The sequence below is a fragment of the Corvus kubaryi genome, unplaced genomic scaffold (genome assembly GCF_017639235.1).
Source record: "Corvus kubaryi isolate FWS band 111438036 unplaced genomic scaffold, C.kubaryi_AGA036_p1.0 71, whole genome shotgun sequence".
NCBI classification, from domain to species: domain Eukaryota; kingdom Metazoa; phylum Chordata; class Aves; order Passeriformes; family Corvidae; genus Corvus; species Corvus kubaryi.
Window position 1 is genome coordinate 17,458,682 of NW_024582059.1, and position 24,460 is coordinate 17,483,141.

Sequence of the window (24,460 nt, forward strand, 5' to 3'; positions counted from 1 at the left end):
CTTTCTTTCATGAAGGCCAGTCCTCATGGGGAGAGTTAAATTAATGCCCACATTCACACTGGTGTAGCCATTGTGGGTACTCCTATTCCCAAATGAAAGGATCTTTTCCTGGTTTAGCTTATGTTAGTCCAAGAAGGACTTCATCTAAACTAATGAAAACTTTAGGCCAGGCCCATGCCAAGAACAGTTTGCCACTTTAATTGCCTTGGCAAAATACAGCAGTTAAGTGTTGATAGAACACATGTATAACACAGAGCAAAAACTGGTACTGGCTGCAACTCATTGCATCCCTCTCCCTCCTCTTCCAAGGGAGGGATAAGCATTGCTGTCCATCCAATAGCTTCTACCCTATGAGTTTTGACCAGACCTCATAATACCCCTAAACAAAGAGGTTAGGCCAGAAAAAACAGCAGTGCAATTACACAACATCCATGTCAGGCTTCATATCTGTACACTGGCTTGCTACACCTGTGCAGCCAGGCTAGTATTCCTGATAAAACTCAGCCTGAAAGAGCTGGAATATACTAAACCACTTTGTGCATCCTTTTCCTTTGCAACAGGACACTGATGACACCTGAAGCCATATGTTCCACCAGAAATATGAATCCATGATGTGAACTTTTTATAGAAAGAGATGAAAGAAATTATTTATCCTTATTTCGAAGATGGATCATTTAAATTCCCCTGCATGGCTTGCCAGTTCTTTAAAGCTTTTGTTACCCAGACAGCTGCTTCTTCTTCCCTGTAACCCTGAATCCTTGATTGTCAACAGCTGGAACTGACAGAGGAAAGTCAGACGTGTAAAATGGTTCTTGCTGAGCAAATTAGAGAAATGCAGTTTAGTTGGATTTTTTTTTTGTTAACAACAAAGCATTGTAAAAAAATTTTAATGAAAAGTGGCAACATAATAATATACTCTGGTAAATTAGGACAGGGTAGTAAGCCATTATACAAAAGTCCATTTGTGACAGAGACAGCAGGAGGGAGAATTCTCCCTTGTCCAATATTTCAAAAGCACTAGTCTTGTACATGCTCACTGATACTGTGAGCTCCCTAACAGGGATTCTTTGATCTTCTCCATTAAATATTTTTGTGGACACATTCTAAACTTGGTAAGAGAGGAAAATACTATTGTATGGAATAAAAGGGAAAAAAAAAGTACCAAACTGTACACTTATACCTTTAAAATAGGGAAACATTTGTGATGGCTTGGTCTCAAAGTGGTACTTCAAAAAGCTTTTCTATTGTTCACCTAAAGTATCTATTTCTTATTTTCATAAGACACAGAATCAAACCAAATCCAGACCCACTGAAGAGATGTTATATAAGCCTGTAGCAAAACAAATACATTCTACTTAGTGGCTCAAATTGTATCCATACCTGTACTAGTGGGTTTGGATGCTCTTCCCTTAGGGACTGGTAGTAGCAGTAATTCCAAAGACTGTGGTGGAGTTGCTTTCTCTTGTTTCATCTCTGAAAGCTGCAGGGGATCCTCAGGAACCAGTGATTTCTTCTTTTCAGCCAGGAGGGTGCCTGCAGCCCTTGCAGCAACCTCCTTGAGAAGGGCAGCTGAGGAGGTCATGGAAGCCAGGGAAAGGAAAGAGCTGGCCGGAGGCGGGTGCTCCTGCCCAGGAGTCATGCTTCTTTCGCTCACTTTCTTAGATAAAGCTGCTAACGTGGAGCTGGCAGACTGAGAGCTAAAAGGCGAGGAAAAGGATTCAAATCTTATCGTGTCCTCAGTCCTGGAAAAAGATTTGTCCTGCAGAACGGCATTGGCTGCAGCTTTCAGCTTCAGGATAGCTGAATCAGGGGACAAACCACAGGTGGTGGTTGAGTTTGGCAACCACTTACCTTGATTCCATATAAAGTGACTGCCTGCATTGTATTGGTCACTTTGTTCCTGTTTCTCAGCAAGCTTTCTGGCAAGCACACTCAGCTGCTGGGCATGGTGAGCAGGTGGAGAGAAGGAGATGTTTGAGCCAAGATTTACGGGGGACTCAACTCTGCCATTGACTGTAACAGCAGCATCCAGCTTGAGGGAGCCAGCCTCTAGGAGCCGCCTAAGGTTACTGCTCAGTGGCTTGTTTGGACCAGGAGGCTCCTCTTCACCCAGAGAGGACACATCTGGAGTAAGGTGCTCCTTGCTCTGCAGCGTGTCTCTTAGTGCCTCATTTTCAATGGATCCCAGCTCCGCTGCGTTGCTGCTCGGTGTTGCGCTTCCCAAAGAGGTATCGGGAGAGGTGGACTGCTCTTGGATTCTGTCCTCAAGAGACAACTTAAAGTTCTCCTGGACTTCTCCATACGATGCTTCCGAAGGAGTTTCTGAAGAATTCCCAAACCAGCGTTCTTCTTCACTGAGTTCACCTTCCACTTCTTCCTGTCTGGTACCATCTGTGTGGAACCATGAACAACAGCATTATTCCCAAATCTGCATAAAGCCGTTTCATAGCATGAAGCATGACTGACCTCTGCACAACCCTCCTGAACAGTCCCCTAACACGCGTCCCCTAAAGTGCATGGGCTTGCAATCAGCCTGGATTCAGTGACCAGAAAAAAAAGAGCTTTTCAAAATGAATAAATCTTTCTTAGAAGACAAAATGATGACAAACCTGTCATCTTTCAGTCTGTGTAACTACAACAGACAGAACTGCAACAATACATATGAATATAATATATATTCATATATTGCAAACAATTCTTTATTGGCATAGTCTGTACATCCTGCAAAATACTATGAACTCTCTGGTAAAAGGCAGGGATTTAACAGACCAGAAATTACTGGATACTTGTGTATTTGTACAGCCAGCACATGTGTGCCTTCACAAAAGCAGATCAGATGTGTAGTTACTCAAATCTCAGACAAATCCTGCAGTGACCCCTATCTAAAATAAAATAAAATAAAATAAAATTTGCACTGATATTTCACAATTCTTTCCTGAAGAGCAGCAATGACTAATACATGAATGCAGGCTAAAGCTCTCATCTCTCCAACTACTTGGGAAAGGAGTATCATCCACACAGTGTTGTCTTATACAGACACTAGTTGTTCTTATTTATTTGTCACTGTTTAATAAAGTCTTAAAGATCACCCTTAACTGAACTTAGCTTAGCTGAAGAGGAAAAAAAAAAAGAACTGTGTTGGTCTCACTGCAGTTAAGTTACATTTTCTCTTCTCTGGTAACTGCAACACACCTGAGTCTCTCCTGAGACCTAACTGCCAGTGTTTAAAGCACTGTGACCCTGGATTGCTCCTCTTCCTGACAGAGATTCAAAGTCATACAGATGCGACCGAAACTATTTTTTTTTTTTTTTGCAGATCTTCCTGCCCAATCAGAACACAGAAAAGAACAATAGCAATGCTAGAATTAAACTCATTATCTTCTCTTGCCAGACACCTCTCACATTTCTTGCTTTTATACTCAATGTCCCAAGCTGCACAAGTATCTTTGTAATCACACTACAGCAAAACAAAAGTATTTAATATAACCCTCCACTGACATTTGGAAATAAGCCTGCATGATATGCATTGTGTCTATGATCATGTATTATTCCCAGGTTCCCAATTTAATTCCAGCAAATTACAAAACTTGGAGAGAAGTTAATGAATAAAAACTTAGATTTCTATTATTGCTTTGACTGCTTTGCTTCTTTGCAAAGAATTTAAGGAGGAAAACCCCAGACAAATGTATCATGACTACAGAGATATAAACCTACACACTGAAAGCAAGGATTTTTTTTTTTCTTTCATGTTATACAGAATATGAGGAATAGTCTCTCACAGGAAGTTTCTTTCATTCAAAACCCTTTGGAAAAAAAGGCACTGGTATTTTAGAAGCCTGCAGTAAACACACTCAGTTACCTTAGATTAGTAATTCAAGCAGAAGAGGTCTAGCATATTCCCTTTTCAAAACAAACAGAAGCCAAACAAGCTCTTAGCTAGAATTATTTTGGTATTGTCCAAGTTAACATCACAGGCTCAGCAACAACGTGCATAAAGGCCACTACCATGCACATTCAAATAAAGGAGAGAGATGCTAATCAGTTGAACCAGCACTTATGCAGGTTAAAGGAGAACTGAATGTATTCACTTTTCACCCCGTGAACATTAAAAAAGTAACTTGAGCATGTCTGTACAGCTGGGTGCGCTCAGATGAGTGCTGCATTCACTCATCCCAGATGCAAACAAGTTCTGGAGTGGAAGCCAAAAAAGCATCTTACTGGCACTTTTTCTGAAGTGATACACCAAGTGCAGGGCACATCCTCTGGGACACAGCCTGGAGCTGACACCACTACACAGCTCTGCAGCCTGAGCTAGCCTACTTCCTACCACTTACACTTGTCTGTTTAAACAACCTCTCCCCTGCAAACTCCACTCTCTCTGTCTCTGTACTTCCCATCCATTCATAGGGAGGGAGAATTGCATTTCCCTTCACCCAGAAAGCCATTCAAACATTACAGTCTGAAGCATATTTAAGTGTAAATGGATCCAAGAGGGATTGGATTTTTGTTTTAGAGAAATCTGCAGCTTACTAAACCCCCAAACTTCTCTGTTCCATGCCATGTACCTCAATTTCTTTCTTTTTCCAGACATGCACATTCCACATTGGTCTTGCCAATACGGAAGGGCAGCCACCACGTTATTGACAGGGAGCAGCATGAGAGCAGGACTCTTCATTTAAAGGCTTGCTCCCAAGCCCAGGATTTCCCTCCTCTTTAGGTAACGCACTGAGAGCTCCCTCTCCTGTTGCTAATCTACCTGTGACCACTCAAGCCCTCTCAAAGCTCCATGCAGCCTCTATAATAAAGGGCAAATTTCCTCTGCAGCCTCACTATCCCAAAAGCCAGCAGGATACCTTTTTTTCCCACCAGTGCAGCTTTTTTTCTGTAGCCAGAAATCAGACCTCTAACTGCTGACAGTGTTCTAATTTTCCTCTTCTCAGTAATTCCCAGCTGCTGCAGCACCAAGCCCACTGCATTTGAAGGCTGTGAGGTTAATGCTGAAAAAACCAGCATCAGTGCCTTATCATGAGCTCAGTCAAGCCTCCCTTTAAACACCAGTGAATTGGTTTAGAAGCAGAACAGTGAAGCCTGGCAACTTCATTTCTAAGCAAAGTTGCCTTTCAAGGCCTTCGGGCAGAATTTTAATTCACATTGACTTGTGAGCCTGAGAATTTGAACAAGCTTGAGAACTCCAGGAGAAATCAACCCAATCCAACAACTTCTTTATAATTTCAAATTATATAAAACCTTCCTTCAGAACCCAGGGGGTTCACAGGTCACTCAGACCAAGTTTGTCTGAAACAGGAGCCAACCTCCATGTGTCTGTCAAGATATTTCAGCTGTATTTCACATCTGTGGCAGAAATCTGCATTGCATGTTTCTCCCTTCTCTCACAACACAGTTATGGAGCTCTTCTAAGCACAATTCAAGAGTCAAGACCTGTTAATACCGCTTCTTCCTGACTTCCAGAGCAATTCTGAAATGAGAACTGCTTCCCAAACCTTTTGCCACTGGCAGAGGCTAATGGAAATTACAGACATCCTGCATGTTTCAGGACTATCACATCACAGCACCCAGGAGCCTCAAAAAAATATTTTCCACTCCTGTCACCAATGACAAAAGGCACCAAAGTACTGCTGGGTGACTGCTGCCACTGATGTAGCCCATGTATCCATCTCTGGCAAAGCCATAAATGTGTGCAGAAAGCACTGTTTGAAGAAGTGCCAGTTTCCCTCGCTCGCCAACTCATCTGCTTGTTTTCAAATACAGAGAAGTTCATTTTCCTCTTCAAGAGATCAGTTTGACAGACAAATCTTATTGATCCCAAAGAGTGTTATTTCACTTTGTGACCATCTGCCCTTTTTTTCTGAGTGCTGATTAGAATCTGACCCTGGTGCCAATAGAAATGTAAATATTAACTTGCTCAAACTACTTATATTTGAAAACTGAAAAAGACAAACATGTTTGTTGATTTATACTCTGAGCCACTTGGTTCAAATGCTGGAAACTTTCACTGTACCCAGTGCAATGTACACATGCCACTCCTGAAAGTGGCAAGTGTGAGGTGATCCACAGCTCCACTTTGTAGGACTTGGAGGGGAGAAATATCAGTGATATTTCAGTTAGATCTACAGGAAAGGGAAGAGTCTCAAAGTTGTGTTACTGAGCAACAGATATGGGCAACGAGAACATGACAGAAAGAACACCATTTGAAACACTAGAAATTATCTGAGAAGAGGCTACAGCTAAGGAACCCACGCCAGAAACTGATTTTTCATGCTAAGGACAAAATTCCACTTTGATCATTCACTGTAATGAGTAAATTACAGAACTTCCATACAAAACCCCATATGCTACAGTGATATGAAACATATGGAAATTGTAATGATGGGATTACAGAATGAAAATTAAAGCAAACACAAAAGTAGACAGAAGTCAAATAATTTCAAAGAAATGCATACAGGAAATTTGTTGATGAGATAAATTAATCAAAACTGCCCTTTTTTCAGCACTTACATTTCAAGGAAAAACTGGGAACCTACAGAACCAGGATTTAAAGACATAGGAGAGCCAAACCTCATCTTTATAATCTTGCTATCAATTATCCTGATCTATATAAGGATTTCAGATATGATCATTCAAGTTTGTGTCAATCTAAATAAAGTTACAATTGCATTTGTTGTTCATTTGACACCCCGATCATCTTCCTAATTTTCTGCTCCAACAACTCCATCATTTCATCTCTAGCACCTACCATAAACCATCTTTTGGATTATTTTACACTGAGCACTGTGCCTAGGCCTACTGAAAGAGCTGGGATTAAGTGATAGCTTTACACTAGGGAACTGAGGAGCTCTGCAAAGATACCTAAAGAATTTAAAAGAACGCATTAAACTTAAATGAAGCAGGAAGCCATCCAAAAGGAGTTCTGCGGAAACACCGACTGGCTCGGCTGAGCAATCAGTTTAAGGCCAAGTAAATAGGCAGATGCATCAAAAATAAGGCAGAGACAATACCTCAGCAAGCTAGGACTTAGCCTTGGGTGACTTTTATCAGCAATAGCAAGAAAAGTGGAATGAATGAAGAGAAGCAACTATTGACAACCAAGAAGGCAAGGACAACTGTAAAGGCCTTTAACCAGTCATGGACAAGGAGAGGTGAGACAGATAGCGAACTGGTAGGCTCATATCTAGCCTCCAGGATGGTAGTCTTGTTCTATTCCTTCCTGAATGCTTTCTTAGAACCCTCAAATAAGGACTAAGGAATGAGGCCACAGGCCAGAATTCACTGTCCTGGCAGTCCAGTTCAGGATACCCTCTACTGCTGTAACCCAGGTTCCATCTCGATTGTTACCATCACATCCAAATAAGACACATTTTCCCATCACACGGTGGCTGTTAATTCAAGATCAGCACAGGCTGCCCATGTCTCCACTTTACCTCTGCAGACCAGATAATATAGAGGAGAAAAGAATGAAGGAGCTAAGCACGAAATACAACAGATCCCTTTAGGTTAACTGTGTAAGCGCATCACTTTAGCCACAGTAAAGAACAATTACAATAGACCACTTGCTAATATCACATCACTTTCTAATTCACATTTTCTCTGGGTGTCAGCTGCACATAAGCCCTTGCTGATTTCACAATCAGGTACTATAGAAACCAGAAGGCACAGACCTAAAAATGACAGTCATATCTGGAAAGTCTATTCTATGGTATCCTACATAAATTGCTCAGTCTAGCTGCCTGCCTACAAACTACCCTTTTGACATTCAGGCTGATTTTTAAGCATTTCAAATTTAAAAAAAAAAAAAAAAAGTGAATGTAATGTCTTTGGACTGATCAACTTTTATGGGTTTCCACACCCACCAAACCATGCAAATGTGTGTGCTGTAAGACTAACTCCAAGAAGCTGGGCACACTGTGCACCAACACCCCATAGTCTCCACCTCTATAAAGCACTTACAGCCCCATCTGATGAGGCTGTATATCCAGAGCAGCAGCTGTGTTGATTTTCCTATAGGCATGCTTGCTAGAAAATCATGATTTTAATAAAAACGCAAAGGCAGAATATATCTACAGCAGCAAATAAGACATAAAAGCCACAGTTACATAAATAGTCGTGCTAGAGTGCCCTTGGTCCCCCATTTTCCCCTCACGATTTCTGTGACCTATAACAGGTAAGCAGCACAGGAAGTCACCATCCTCTTTGAATGGAATTTCTGGCTCACTCCTTATCAACAGGATGATTATTCAACTCTTGACCTCCTCACAAAATGGTTTAGTAGTGTTGCTGGTGCTTGAACCAAATTTCTCTACTGCAGGCTGACCTAGAGAGAGCAGCACAGCTGCAAGAAGGATTTGCCAAAAAGCCACAGCTCTTCTGTTTGGTCCTTCTCCCCTGTGTTTAGGTTATGTGAAAAAACTCACACAATTAGACAGGGAAAGAAGCTCTAGGTAGGACTCTGTATTTCATCTCCACATCTTCCAAGATAATGATTTTCCTAACTGGAGGGAAGGAGAAGAGGGGAAATGGAAGGCACAGCTTTTAAAGACAGGGCATATATTCCCTACTTTCATCCCTAACTTAAAGTGACTTTGAAAAAATCCACATACAAGAAAAACCCCAGAATATTCACCTAGCAATTTCTCTAGTACAGCTTTTTAGAAAAAGGACTCAAAGGAAAAAAAGATTAGAGAATATTAATTATTTTGCAGTAACTAGAACTCTTCAAGATACTTTGCCTATACACACAAACAACAGAATGTGCCCAAGTATTACATATTCAGGTTTGCAAACTGCTAGACAGCCATAGAATATCAAAATGCATGTACAACACCTCAGTTTCCTCTCAAAGGCAGAATCCAGGTGTGATGGACTCTTCCAAGGAAAAACAGAATCAGGACAGATTACTGAAAAAGCTTGTCACAGACAACATAAAATTGCCTTTATTTCCTGTCCCTCAAAGGAGAGGAAAGTTGTGGTAGATGGGAAAGAGAGGCAGTGGCCTTCTACCTTCAGCTGCAAGCCCCAGAATAAATGTGCCAAGAGGGTTTCATTACCTGCCAAAAAGATCCATCTTTTGTCAGCAAGTATCCATGGAAGGGGACAGAAATACATGGTTTCTCCTGAGGAGAGCTGTCACTACTCGTTGAAGGTTCTCAGGGCTGGTTGACAGACCACAAGATAGGACCTTACAAAGACAAGTCTGATCTCCCCCAAAAGCAAGTTCAAAAGAGAACTTGAATGATGGATGTTTGACATCTTGCCTCCAAGGAAGATTAGCTATTCTTCTGTTCTAGGCAGGAGGTTATAGTTAGTGGCTTCGAGATTAGTGTTTGAGGAGTGTTGCTTCTACTAGGAGTCAGATATTTTAAGCAACAAAGGAACAGGCACCACCTTACAATGCAGTGAGGTGACAAAAGCTCAAGACCAACAGAAGTGGTGGTCCTGTGCCCTCCCTTAGATTTGCTCTGTTGTTTGACTGCTTCATGAGCCAATTTCAACTCACTAAGCTGGCAGAAAACTACTCTGTCAAGAAATCAGGAAAAAAATGGATGCAAGGGAGACAGGAATGAGAAAACAGGTGGAGTCAATAATCTGAGCCACTTATCTCCTCTGGTCCTCTAGGGTGCAAAGTATATCACATCTTGCCAGTGAAAAACCAACAGAGGATTTTCTCTCCCATCCCAATCCTCAACAACATCCTACACCCCTCAGGAAGAGCTGGCCTGTGCACTCAGGGTGGCCACAGCAGTCAATATCATGCAGACCGATTTAGAAGCCTAATCTGGGACATCTGGAGCTGGGTTGGCCACCATATACTCTGATCCTAATTAAAAAAAAAACATCTTCTCTAGAACTGGTAGGCAGCATCTTCCCGAGAGAAGAAAAGTTCTAAAGACCCAGAAATAATATCTTAACAGTGAGGCACAGCAACCAGCAACCATGAAAGGAGGAGGGCAGAGCAGTGTGTCTTACAAGGTAATAAATAATGTTACATATAAACAGTACACGTGTATAATAATACATGTATAATATTTTCTTACTATAATTTAGAATTAGTTGATTCTAGCTGGATTTTGCCAGTATTTCAGGCTCAGTGAGCTGAAGTACTTGAGGTGTGCACATGAAACAGAACAGAGCACACATGGCCTTAGAGGAGGGAAATGTTTTTGAAGACCACCTCTCAAGAGGTGTGCCACAAAATTACAGCCTACACAAAAAGCTTCCATCAGCTGACTTGACCCAACTTGATCACCAGGGAGGTGATCCTGGCTTCTCTACTCAGGCCTGGTGAGGCACATCTGGAGTGCTGTGTTTGGTTCTGGCCTCCTCGGTACAAGAGAGACGTGGGGCTCTGGCCCAGCAGAGAGCTACGAAGACATTTAAGGGACTGGAGCATCTTTCTTACAAGAACAGGCCAAGAAAGTTGGACCCATTCAGCCTTGAGTAGAGACAACTGAGAAGGGACCATCAATGTATAAAAGTATCTAAAGTAGGGGGTGCCAAGAGGATGGATCCAGGCTCTGCTCAGTGGTGCCAAGCAACAAGACAAGAGGGAATGGGCAGAAACTGATGCCCAGGAAGTTCCACGTGAACACGAGGAAGAACTTCCTTACTGTGCAGTGACCACACACTGGAACAGATTGGCCAGAGAGGAGTCTCCCCTGCTGGAGATATTCAAGAACCATATGGATACAATCCTGTGCCAGGTGCTCTGGGATCACCCTGCTTGAGCAGGGAGGTTGGACCAGATGAACCCCTGTGGTCCCCTCCAACCTGACCCATTCTGTGGTTCTGTGATCAACACACAGAATAACTGGAGACAAGGTATACAAAGACAGATGATTTTTATGATGGAGGTTTTCAGAAGAAGCAAATATTTCTGAGGCCAGTTTATGCTGCAAAGGCTGCCTAGTAGCCCCAAGACAGGTTCATAAAACACATGAAGTGTCAGTAAAACAATAGAGAATCATGTTCCTTACAAAAGCTATTTTATGTTACCAATGTTCTTGCAACAGTTTTATGGAGACAGAGCAAAATACCACAGCCAGACTTACTGAAAGTTTCTTCCACGGGCCCTTACAAGAATCCTGTAATAACCTACAGTTGAGGCTGGGCACATGTTTCATAAAGCACAAGATAATGACCAGACTGACCTATACACTATAGGAATGTGGCCAACAGAAAACGTGGAGTCAGTATATCAACATATCAAAGGAATTCACCTCTTCTTCCCAATGTAAACAGAGAAGATGATAAACCATTTTCTATAAAACCAAACAATTTTTTAGGAAGCAATTTCTGAGCCACATTAAAGTCCCTTATCAGGAATTTCAGGCTTCCCTGTGTTTTTTAAAACCAGCTATGATCTCAGTTTATGACTCTGACAGATTATTATAAAGTTGAGGAAAAACTGTATGTGCAGGAGTTCTACTGTTATTGCCACAGCTCTGCTGGAAACGGGAAACAGTGTTAAGAATCTGTGGCTCATGTGCAAGTCTATCCAGAGACATTCCCTGCACCTGGAATGGCTCTGTACCATTGACATCAGTGCACATTTGCCACTTACACGTAAAGTTCAGCACAGCAATTAAAAATTCTACCTTTTGTTAGTTATAAAGAAGCTTAAAAACTCCTTAAAATTGTTTCTAGTTAGCCAAAATTTACTTTGCTTGTTCATTTGTTTTGCTCTAGATAGATGTCTAAGCCATTAAGCTGCTGCAGTGAGAAAATATCAAATACCAAACGATAATAGGGATGCTGGCATCTCCAAAATAAGAAGAGTTAAAGATTATTTTCAAGACTTCTCTTATCCTTAGACCAAAGACAAGGCCTATCATGTCAGCCTACCTCATAAAGGAGGGAAAATATTCTAAAATTTCATAACATGGGAAAGGAAACCTCAAACAATTCTAGCAAACAATTTGGAAAAGCTGGCTACAACTAGAAAAGTCCCTAAAGGAGGAATTTTAGTTTCCACCCTAGATCAAATTATTGTGGGAGAATCACACAAATGCCAAATATTCAATATAGAAATCCATAATATCTTAAAGCCATCCTCCAATAACATCTAACTCCATGAATAAGATTTTATATCCTTTGGCATATAATGAAGCCTTCTTTAAGAAGTTGCTTGTGGAACACAGAACTAGTGTCTCTATTAGGAAATTCTAAGCAGAAACACAAAACTACCTTATCTTAAGCATAGTATAGCTGCAAACCAGAGGCTCAGTTACTCATTTCCAAATGGCTACGTGCGCTGTGGTAGTTCCGTTCTCAGTCACAGAAGCCTCCACACCAAAACTGAAGTAATTATGAATACTACAGTTTCTTAGGTCACATTTTGTATCCTCTAGGTGCCAAAAAAAGAAAACAACCAACCCCACGGAAAGCTCTGCTTTCTAGTCTTCATTTACCCTGGTAACAAATAAAATTGGTGGTCTGCTCTATTTTGCATACCCATGTACTCTGGTCTTAAGCACATCTACAAACTGCCTACTCTTACTGAGTGCCTTCATCAGCCAATTCATCTCAATTAAGGGCCGCCCCTGACCTGCCACCTCCCCAGAACTGGCTGCAGTGATAGCTGTCTCAACTCTTTACTGTGACAAAATGCATCTTCATTGCCTGAAATGCACTGCAAACCTCAGCAGCCACAACCCCAACAGTTAAAAGGAGGAGGCACAGGAATTCTCAAATATTCCTCTCAATTTACAGCAGCCAAGAACAAGTGATCTGTTTGCGGTACAGATTATTGCACTGCTGATTAACTCTCAATAGGTGTGACTCATTTTAGTGTGGCTTGTCATTTAAAACTGACAGGGTCACCACAGCAACAGTTGCCCTTACAGGTGGAAAGGAAGCAGAAGAGAAGTTGCAAGCATCAATGCAGCTGGCAAAAAAAGTGAGAAAAGAGTTCAAACATATCACTTTGTCACATACAGACAATTTGCAATGAAAATAAACAATTCCCTGATCACAACTGCAATTTGGCATTATGGCCTGGGAATGGCCATAAGTTTACAAAAGTTCTCACATTACCTGAAAGACTAAAATCGATTTAAAAGCTCCATGAAAAAGGTGTAAATCACCTGTGTTCTGAGCTGTGCATAGCAATCCCCAACTTTCCTAAGAGACAAGCCATTGACCAAAGGCCTAATTGAGGCACCAAAACCATGCTGGCTGATTACCTGCTCCTTCACCCATTCATTCCGAGGAGTTGCCCTCATGTGTTGTACACACCATATAGGATCGTGCCCTTAAGCAATCCAGAGTAAATTTACCATAGCCACCACGATGTATCAGAAAAAATTGTCTGCTAAGGTTCATAAATCAGTCAATTACCTGCTTCTTTGACTTTTATTCTTGTGTAAATGTTTTCAACCTGACATTAGCAATACCTGTAAGAAGACGACCTGCACATTGCCAAAACCAACTATTTAAATTACTAGTAAATCCTTAATTACTATAAACAAGATTACAACAGGCTTATTTTAAAAAGGTTTCTAAATACCAAAGTGATAGCTCCAGAAAATAAAGCTCCCTTGCTGTCATTATTTGAGGCTGCTGTTTCCACATTAACTCTGGCTCTGTGTAGGACCTTCAGAGCTCCCTCAGCCCACCTGGACACCACAGCAAGAGCACTCGCTGTCTCTCCATCACTACTCCTTGCCCGGCTGAGTACAAACACAGGAGGTTCCCAGTCTCTTCTCAATTCCTCCTATGAGGTCTAAACCACCTTCCTCCCCAAGCCACGCACTGTGCTCACGTCTATAAAATAGGGAGAAATCATTAACATACAGAGAAGGTAAAGACAAGCAATTATTACTGAGGCACTGCAGCTACTGATTTCATCTTCAAGGCAGGGCTGCTTCAATGCCCCTGGTGGGAATCTAAAGAACAGTCCAACTCTCACAGGTGGCATAAGAGAGTCAAAAAATCACAGGCCATCATCCTTGCCAGTGAGCTGATTTGGGCTAAAAATGGAATATTAAACCTATGGCAAGGCAGATGCACATGATCTCAGGTAAAATTTCCCTTTCCATACCTCCTTTCTCACTAGTTATAACAAGAGATTCCCAGAACAGGAGAACAGAAAATAGCTAATGCACAGATGCTGAAACCAAAAGAATAATTATATATCTCATCCTTCTTCCTCCACACACGTTAAGTTATTAAATACAATGGACTGTGCAATAGAACTGGTTTCCTGTATCTCTTCAAAGGCACAGCCAAGTTTTGAAATTGAGAGGTGACAAACTCTCACCAGGGTTTGTACAGGGACAGACTGATGTAAGCCTAGCACAGCTCCCATACTTGAGGAAAACTCTGTTAGAAGTTTTCAGCAGCACTGCAGAACATACAGCAGCATCCAGAACACATCTGGTCATTTAAAGGAGAATGCTCTCCACCTTTTTCCCCCACTGACCTCTGAGGGACAACTGCTCTACAGATACACAACCTCAATAACTTAGCTCAGCTTCCCCAAGAAACTACTAAGTGTATCTTTCCTACGTGACTTAAGTAGAATAGAGGCTTTCTTTTAGGCTGAAACTATTTTTTTTGTTTGGTCATATGTGCCTAGAACAGGAGGTTAACTCCCTGGCTTGTACTCCTATGCACTATACATGGAGGAGGAAACAGTATTTCCTTGTCTCTCATGCACAAGGTAATCTTGGAGAGCACTTTCTGATGTCTTACTGCTACCACAGAAAACAGAAATTCAGGAGACAATCGGCTGAAAGAGCAATCAGAAGTCCTACAGAAGAACATGGTATTTCTGATCTGCCTTCTCCACGGCTACTGTCTCTAATTTCCTAAGCCAGGACAAAAATGTCAGGGATGATACAAATGGCAACTTTTACTTTTCCCTCCAAGGCTTATAGGCATGTTGTATCTTCTCTAGAACCAATTCCAAATAACTTCTCTTTCTATTAACTTCTGAAACCGCCAATGGCATTCAGGGTGTGACACTGATAAAGTACTGCTATTGCCAAAATGAAAAATGGCTATTTCTCTCTCTACTTTCCTACCTTTTCCTGACCAATCTTCTTCAGCTGGCACAGAAAACTTATCATAAATACTGACTGGAAAAGGGTAAAAAAGAGAAGAAGTATCAGTGATAAAAGCAGTGATTATACCACAATTGGTTTTGAAGAAAGAGAAGAAGAAAAATAGATCTCATTGGTGTAGTATTACTATACAAGGATGAAAGCTGAAAAAAGCTGTGTGTGAAGCTCTGCCAATAGGTGTGAAGACTCTAAAGAAAACTTCCTGTTGAGCCACAAGGAAAAAAAAAACCAACCAAAAAAGCACTCAAAAGGAGAGAGATCTAATGTCTGCATACTATCCTGCTGAGCCTCCAAACATCCCCCCAGTCATCATATACCCCAACAGCTCTGTCATTGCAATCTAGAACTCTTGGACCCAAAAACTCTTTAAGGAACACAGTTACAGCTTACAGTACCAAGGGAAAACAGCAAGGGAAAAATTCTTGCTTGCCAAAGGGAGGTTTTCATCTCCCAGGCACAAGGCTGACCCAGGTAGCTTCTGGGGAAGGAAGAACAACATATTCCCTCTGTCTCTCTCTTTATTGCTGCAGGTGTCTGGCTGGCTGCTCTTCATAGAAAGGACATACTGGAGTTTGAAAAATTGTCAAAGAACTGGTTGTGTTTGCCTACCTTGATGAGATGATGTGCTGTTGTACATCCTGACCTATGCCTACTTGGACTTTTTCGGTTAGCTCGTTATTTCCTTCTCTGAGCATGAATAAGACACCTCAGCTTCCCAACAAATCCAGCGGCATCCTGGTAAAAGCAGTTCATTCCACTTGAGTCAGAAGAATCGCTACTGCTCCATATTCAATAGTCCCAACTCTTCCATCCGATTTACGCGCAGGGCTGGGTTCTCTCCTGTGAGATACCTGGGTATTTTGCAGAGGAAAAACACAGCAAGAGCTCTGATTGTCCCTTGTGTTCGCTAACCCAGCCTCAGCCTGGAGACCAGCTTATCAGCAGCAGCTGGAAATGGCTCTTAACTAGCAATAAGGAGATTAGAATGCATTCCAGCTGTGGCTCCATCTCTAACCCTTCCCATCTCTGATTCACAGCATATTCCAAGCTGCAGTGATATGAAGATGTATGAAATAACAGAATTATTTCTCTCCTTCAAATATCCCCATGCAATAAGAATCCCCAACTGGGGACCAAGGCAACTTCCATAATATTTGCACCGCCCTAGGGAGGCTCAAAGGAAGGCTGCAAAGATGGCCCATGCCTGATAATAAAGTTCAATTTTAAAAATAATGTTAAGGGAACTCACTGAAGTCAAATTATTCTAAATATTGAAGTCAGAAAGGTAGTGGCAGCAAATACTGTGAACTTTCTTCCCTTTTATTAACATACAGAAGAGAAAAACCCACACTAAGCACTCAAAGCATTGACTCTTAGAGAAGGACTTTTAAAATATATAAAATTGTTGCTTTAGAACACATTTATTAAAGACGTTCCAGGGATCAATAAAGTAAGAGAAACAACAAAGTCAACTAGAAATCCCTGTCATCTTAATATGCAGGTGGCAATAAACAGAACATGGGAAGTCTCAGATCAAGGTGCTACAGTGCCTGTAATTATCCCTACTGTGCTCACAACCCCTATAAAGGGGTCACAAAGCAAAGGGAGGAGCTCACAAACTGTGTGGATGGCAATATTCAACCACAGTAGGTGACAACAACCAGAGTACCTGCTTTAACAAAGACCTCTTTTGGTTTTGACTAGTTTCTGTTTATTTTTGCTATAAGCAACTTTTCTTGCTCTATTTCTGATATATAATGGGCTCCTCACCATTTTCCTCTGCCCCATTACTCATCTGAGGTGTTTTGTTCTCATTAGCTTTCCAACTGGTTCAGAAACCAAAGGTTGAGGTTTCAGATACTGAAATTATTCCCTCCTGTACATGTCACAGGAATCTAGTTGTCTATAATTTAATCTTTTCCTCTCTCCCAATGTGAGATTAAAACATGGCAAATTATATTCCCTGTGTTTCTAATTCCTCCTGCAAGGATGATATTGTGGTAACATATCTAAGAGAAGCTTCAAGAAGTGTTTGCTTTGTCGTGCTGTGCTTGCTACCAAAGACAGCTGCTTTCTCAGTCCCTGAGAGGATTGCTTGGGGTTAACAAGCAAAGCCAAATAAGAGAGGATTAGGAAGCTACTCATAGTGGTAGGAGAGCACACAGCAGCGGACCATGTGGAATAGGCACTGCTCACTCCCAGACACGTGGTTTTAGGCACTACACCTCAGCTTTCACCCTTAAGAAGTCAGACATCACATAATTAATGTGCAAGCACTCAATTAGAAGTGGACATTCCTCAAACCTTATCTTAAAGAAATTTAAGATTCTGTGCCAAGCTCCCAGTACAAGAAACTACTGCTATGGCTACTTAGGACACAGACACAGCAGAAATGACAACAACCTGTTTTGACATTCTGCCTAAAAATCCACCTAAAATTTAGATGCAGAGGAATAGCCAGAAGTGAAGAAGAAGTTTCACGTTCATGTCCAATCCATTCCTGCTGAACAAACAAACAAGTGTGACAATGGTCATGGGATTTGATTTTATTTTTCCGAAGTGGATTTCTCGGCTGAGAATTCCGTGGGCTTTACCAAGAACTTTTATGCAGGCCAGTAAATGCCTTCAAAGACAACAACTCTGATTCTCCTGAGAGTGTGTCCATACTAAATAACACAGTGCTATGTGGTGATATCTGAGGCAGCTGGAGTATACCCACAAGTAGTAGAGGTGAATTAACCTGGGCACACTGCTGTGATAACGGCCTCTTGTACACAAGGCAGCTTATTTAGAGCTTGCTTCGTTATCTCAGCATGGCACAGCACTGTGCAGGAAGACAATATAAACAATTATGATGAAGCCTATTTAGGCCTTATGGGCAATGTTCAAGTACCTCAAGGTGGGCAGAAGAGCCCCCTTCAGAGTTATTCGCTGTGCAAAGAACTCCCTTTGGCAACGCAGAACTGACGAAAGGATTATGTCAGCCTTTCCTTTCCAGAACAAGGAGCAGGGTGAGAGCCTGGGGGCAGCAGAAATTAGAGCAGCTCTAGGCTGTTATGCTTACTCTGGTGCCTTAGAAGGGCTTCTCGTGGGCTTGAAGTGCCAGAAACACAGAGGTGGGTAAGAGGAAGTTCTGCTCCAAACACAGAAAGAAATGGGTCCTCAGTCATTAGTTGCCAGGTCTAGATTTGGCACCGTGGTTTATAAAGGGAGAGACTCTGGCTGTGCTTCAGGAAAGCACGCAAACACAGCTACACCACCAGCTGCTATCTAAATACACTTGTCTGCCACCCTCTCTTAGTTCCTTAGTTTTCACTTCAGATAATGATCAACTAGTTGGGGAAGATCTGTTCGTATTTTTGAGATGAGCAATTATTTGTCCTACTACACAAATCAAAGTGAAGTCTAGAAGCTTGCAAAGAATTTGTGTTCATTAAAGTCACACATGGGGATTATTCAGTAAGTTAAATACATACTTAGTAAAACCAGCAGTTCTTTTAATCCATTTTTCTAAAAGTTACTTGCCCTGATACAGCATCTTACAAAAGTCTAGCAGGCACCAAGATTCAGAACATGCCCAACACATTCATTCAAAATAAGAAGTTGTAATTTTAAAGCAAGCTTGTGACAAATCTTTTCCCTTTCAGAAACTTTCAGATAAAACTTGAGACCATGAAGGAAAGAATTCTTTGCATATGCATAGAAAGCCTCAGCAACAGAGGAAAACCACATCCAAGCTACAAACCCCAGATGAGGGCCAGCAGAGTTACAAACTATTCCTGAGGACGGAAATCCTCAGAGTAGGGCCATGCAGAATTCAAAGGGATGATGACAGTAGCTTGGCTTTGAGTTGCTTCAAAAATGTTACTTCTACCCTAGTGAGAGCACCCCAAAATAAAAGAAACAAAACAGTGCAGATGTTTGGAACCTAATTTCATCAGCTGAAACTGCTGATTATATCGCTCATTACAAAAACGCTACCACTTGGTAACCCTTTAATTTTTAATGGGATTTATTCTAAACAGCAACTAAATCATCAGTCTCGCATGCAACCTTCCCTCTCAGTCTGCTGTGCTATCAGCACTAGTCACTCTTTCTCCTCTGCTTCCAGTCCTGTTATCTAAGTACTGAGAAAAATGAGCGAAAGGACTATTCATGCAGCCCAGTTTTTCTCTCTCTGCTTAATGTTTCTCAGAGAAAAAAAACGTCCAAGCACGAATTTTGTGTCATTCCAAATTACCCAAATTCAGACCCTGTGAATTCTTAACCTGCAAAGTGGAACAGGCTTGTCTTAATGTTAGGCTTAACTTGGAACTCCACTACTCAGTATAATTACACCACAAACAAGGAAATCCCTTGAAAGGCAGGAGAAATTTAAAGAACAGAGCTAACTCCTAAGCTGTCGGGTTTAGACAGGACATTCAAAATATTTGGTGTCTAGACCAAGACGGATACTAGGCAATGGAAAGAGAAACTGTCTTTGGGAGCATAACACTACCATAAAGGTGACTCGAAGTTAGTCTGCAAAAAAGGAAACCTGAAAGACAAGCTTTCATGTGAGCTTATGGGTACAAATTGCTGAATTGTTCGCTACAGTAGCCACAATGCAGTGTGTAACTGCAGCACTGATGCTGTCTGTACCCTAGAGCATGTATCCCTTCAAATGAAGTATGGGTCAAGTCTCAGCGTTATTACTTAACTACATTTAAAAAAGAAAATCCCTGGAGAAAGGGATATTATCCACCTTTTTGAAGGTTTTTTTTTTTCCCTTCAGCCCAATTTACTATTCTTCATGCCCATATCAATACTTAGCATGTATTGTTCAGAGAATACATTTAAAGTAGATCAAAAAAAAGTTTTACTTTGGGGGGGCAGAGAGAAAGAGGAAGAAAACTGCCCCCATCCCCATGAAAACTGGATTCTATTACACACCACTGGCTACTTTGCAGTCCAGATATTTAGCATATTATTGTTATTTTTGAAAAGCATATGATACTTTAGCCTCCAAACATCCTGGAGGGATTTGCACGCGTAAACCCAAATGATACAAATCATGTACGATGAACAGCAAACTAGGCAACAAAAAATGCTATACTAGGAAACAAAACAAAATGTTATTTAGAAGATATACTCTTAAAGAACTCCAGGACCATGCTTGAAAAACTGCAATAGTAAAAAGATTCCAGACACCGTCCGTATCAGCTCTCCCTAACGATCTGAACTCATGCCCATATTATGATTTCTTTGCAATGTGAAAGGAGAAAAAAAGTCCTCTATACAGTGCTTCATGACAAATCACATGCCTTGTGAAGCTTCATGTTAGAAACCCTTTTAACTTCCAAAAAGTCTTCTTTTGTAGGTCATGCTCTCATTATCTTGCCCTGGGATCTGGTCTGATTAAATTATAGGAAATTACTAATACTTCACTTTGAACAGCCAGCTCCTCCTGGCTCCTCTTCTTCCTTCTTTTTTTTCTAAACTTAATTCCTCCTACTCCTGCCTTCTTACATATGAAAAAGACAACAATCACTCTGCTACAAAGATTAAGTCATACTCATTCTTCATCTTTTTTAAAAGTAAAAATTCTGTCTGCATGCCCTTATATTTCCCATTCCACTGCTCTCCCTGCTGGTTCTCCTGTTTGGCAAACTATGAAGTTTGCAGTTTTGTTCTAAACATTGGGCGCCCCTACCCCCTTTAAAATCTCACTCATAAGATTCTAAAGACTTCACTAGCTTAATGAGCACAACACTGACTCTTCAGCAGCCCAATCTATACTCCAGTGTGATTTATCTGTATTTTGTACCATCAGACAACACTAAGACATCACCTACCATTGATGTGCTTTAGACACTTATCACTGAATCATCTTGTAAAAGTGACTTAGTTCACACAACAACAACAAAAAAAATCAGCATACAAATTTAAAGAGAAAGACTTTACATGTCAGAAGGGACCTCCATAAAGGGAGAAGGTATTTTTGAAAAGTCTGTGAGGACTCCACTAGCACAAGAGGGACAAAATGAGAGAAGTGTTTTCGGATAGAGTAATGGGGTTGTTACTCAATCCACCAAAAGGCTGCTGTTCATTTGAGAGGTTCATTACAGTACCACCACGACAACCATAATGAGAGCATTGAAATTATTAACCTAATCATACCAAGAATAATAATTTTCCCTATGTGGATCCTCTTGTGGACTATGTGCTATATCAAGATCCCCACAGTGGTAAGAGGTCAAAAACAGTAAGCATGTTAGAAGAATAAATAAAACATGCTAGAAGAATAAATAAAAGCTTCCCCTTATACATGCCATGTTTGCTAGGAAAGTAATAAACTCATTTGAAAGAGAAAGATTCCTATTCCTGGCAAAAGTGTTTTGTCTTGGAGGCAACTCTTAAATACTAAATGACAGTAAAGGTGCTCCTGACATTGGGAAGTCTTTTGAAAAACCTATCCAATGCATCCTTTCTTGCTATCAGAAAGTATCAGATGAAGCGAGCTGCAGAAATAAAAAATGAAGGAAGCTCTAAATCACTGTTAATTTACTTGCTTGACAGCATTTTTTTGTCCTCTGATGATATAATTGAGCAATAAAAACACAATATAATAAAAAGCTTCACAGAGTTCAAGTGGTTTTTTAGTGTATAGAAATAGCTGAACACGTCAACAAAGTCTGGAACATCCAACACTGTACCTGACCATGAAAGCCAGAAGAGTTACACGCCCTCATAATAGGATATCCAGCTTTTGATATTGAAACTAATATTGTATCAATGCCGCATCTCCTCCTTTAACAAAACAAAACTAACAGAAACTGCCACTACCGTTTGTCCTGCACTGAAAACATTCCTCAGAAGCTAGCAGCAGTTCAGACTTCTCAATGTAATATTTAATTCTGCCTGAGACTCTGTAATAAATGCAAGCTTTGAAAAAATGGAATTGTGACATTCATTCGCAAATTGCATTACTGACAATCCTCTGAGACAGAATCAAACCCCAAGGAGTATTGATTGCTGCACTTAAGGCAATGTAGTGCTCTAGATCTTAAACATTTACTCGAGTGCCTAAAGACTTCCCAAAACTTTTACTTTTCAGGCTGAGCTCTTCCAAGTTGTATCGAGCAATTCAGAGGTAGCAGACTTTCAAGAAACCTTAGTAAAGAAAATAATAGCCTGAGGTAGGATGGAAAGTGAGGCAACAAGGAGAAGAAAGACAGAGTTGTGTTTATACATATCTTTTTAAAGATTCTTATGCTGGGTAAATGAGAAACAAATATCTAACTGCTAAAGTAGCTGAAAGGGAAAACAAACCCTAACACACATACACACAGGAATGAGCAAAATTCCTTAAAACATTCCAGTGAAATTGAATTGACTTGTCCAAGTTAGCCACATCCAAATGTAATCATAAGACACGCATGTACTGGGCAAAATTTTAGTTATAGACTTAATTCTGCCATTGTAAACCGAGTCTACACTGCCACAGTATTTAGTTTGGGTATGAATGAGCCATTGTCTATCCAGGAACTCCAAAAGCCCTTTCCTCATTCATTTGTATCTTAAATTGAAGGATGCACTTTCTTTTGTGTTTCACAGAGTATCACCGAAGACATTCTGCTGGCATCTGTGACTAACCAGTTCTCCAAACCTGACTTCCTTGGACACAAAAACTCCACTTTACAATACATGTAAATACTGGAGTCTCAAAGGGCCCATCCATCTGACTGAACCCTGAGGTTCATCCTGCTTTGAGCAGGGGGCTAGGCCAGATGACCTCCAAAGGACCCTTCCAAACTAAATTACGTTGTAAACAACTCCAGTGACTGAAAGCTCGACCTTAACTCTGCCCTTTTAAGCAGATGCCACCAAAACACACTATTATTGCATCTAATAATATCAATCCTTCTCTTCCTTCAAACACTGAGGCGTCAGTAGCTCGCAACTCCCTTGGAACTGAATTAAACTCTTGCAGCAGCCTTGTACATGTCGAGCAAACTCTTGTACAGAGAACTTCTTCACCATGGCATGATTTTTTGGCAGTGCAGCCTTCTCAAGCGAAACTACCTCTAAATGTAGGTGAGGGCTGTCCAGTGGAGTCAGTGGGCAGAAGTATAAAATCAGAGTGCTAGTCAGCAGTGACAGCAATCCTCAGGTGCACTGCAGGATACATAACAACTTATAAGGAATTAATTAAGGCCTAGAAACCCTGAGAACACAGCTTCCTACCCAAACTGTACTACATTCGACAAGCATTTGCCAGACTAAGTTACATCTGCTCAGTTACAATGTAACACCCAAATTATTCTGTGTATCAACATCTGACTATTTATTTCCCAAACAATTGCAACAGAATCCAAAATATCCCAGGGAGGTTCAGTAAGATGCTAGATCACTTCGGTGTCCTGGAGAGCATTCACGCACCAGCAGCAACCTGTAACATGACTTGGGAGTGAATCACAGCGTGATGCCCTCAGTGGGGCAGAGTCAAGGTTGAGCACAGCAGCTGACAGCTTCTTTTGGGATGAACGTGGGGCACTTTACATTCTTCTACCACCACTAACATCTCAAAACGAAATACACCCTCTGTCCCGCTAAGAAATGTGTTGCTAAAACCAGTGAGAATCAGAGAATAAAAATGTCTTTTACACTGAGTACCCATTAAAGCAACATGTTGCTTACAAATCACAAACCAAAAAAGCCACCCAAACCAAATCACTATTTACAGCATCTGCACACTGAATTCCAAGGTATTTTCTGAATCTAGAACAGTACTATTCTGAGTTATCTAAAGTATTATTGCTATTGTCAGTAATAGCTTTTGATCCATTGCAATATAGTTGCAAAATAAACTAAAATAAATAAATCCCACTGAATAGTAGCATTCGTGTGGGACATATGGCGGGTGTGCCTTTTGCACATCAGGAGAAAAAAAACTCCTCCCATGAACTGAACTAAAAAATTAATCCGAAAGAAGTACAAATTAGGCCGTGTATTTTAAAACAAACAAACAAAAAAATCTAAAAATATCAAAATAATAACACACGCCGAACTCTATCCGCACAATGAAGGCAATTGTTCCCCGGCCCAGAAAAAGCCGTGACTTCCCCCGGCGCGGCGGTCAGGAGGTCGGGGCCGCGGGCGGCCTCAGCCGCAACCCAGAGGCGGGGGCAGCGCAGGGCCGGGCCCGGCGGAGCCGCGCCGAGCCGAGCCCCTGCGGCCGCGCTCGGCAGCGCCCGGCCGAGCTAAGATGGAGCCCAGGTTTGATGTCAGCCCCAGGGGCGGGCGGAGGGCAGCGCGCCGGGGCGGGGGCGAGGGCAAGGTCAGCCGCCAGCCCGGCGCGGCCCCGCCGCCTCCGCCCGCCCCGGGAGCCCCGCGGGGCTTCT

General features: G+C 41.5%; 1 protein-coding gene across 5 annotated transcripts in view; it reads right to left on the bottom strand.

The window, feature by feature from the left end:
• ZNF827 (zinc finger protein 827) overlaps nucleotides 1–24,460 on the bottom strand; it is a 100,743-nt gene that overhangs the window by 74,211 nt on the left and 2,072 nt on the right. For 4 of the 5 annotated variants that reach the window (XR_006019872.1, XM_042049627.1, XM_042049626.1 and 1 more), the window contains exon 2: nucleotides 1,381–2,391. Coding sequence is in view for 4 of the 5 variants with exons in the window: in XM_042049627.1 (XP_041905561.1) it covers nucleotides 1,381–2,391 (1,011 nt within the window). In the remaining variant the exon portion in view is untranslated. Of the gene's footprint in view, nucleotides 1–1,380; nucleotides 2,392–15,686; nucleotides 15,929–24,460 lie in introns of those variants that run through there. The other variant, XM_042049628.1, reaches the window with a different exon arrangement.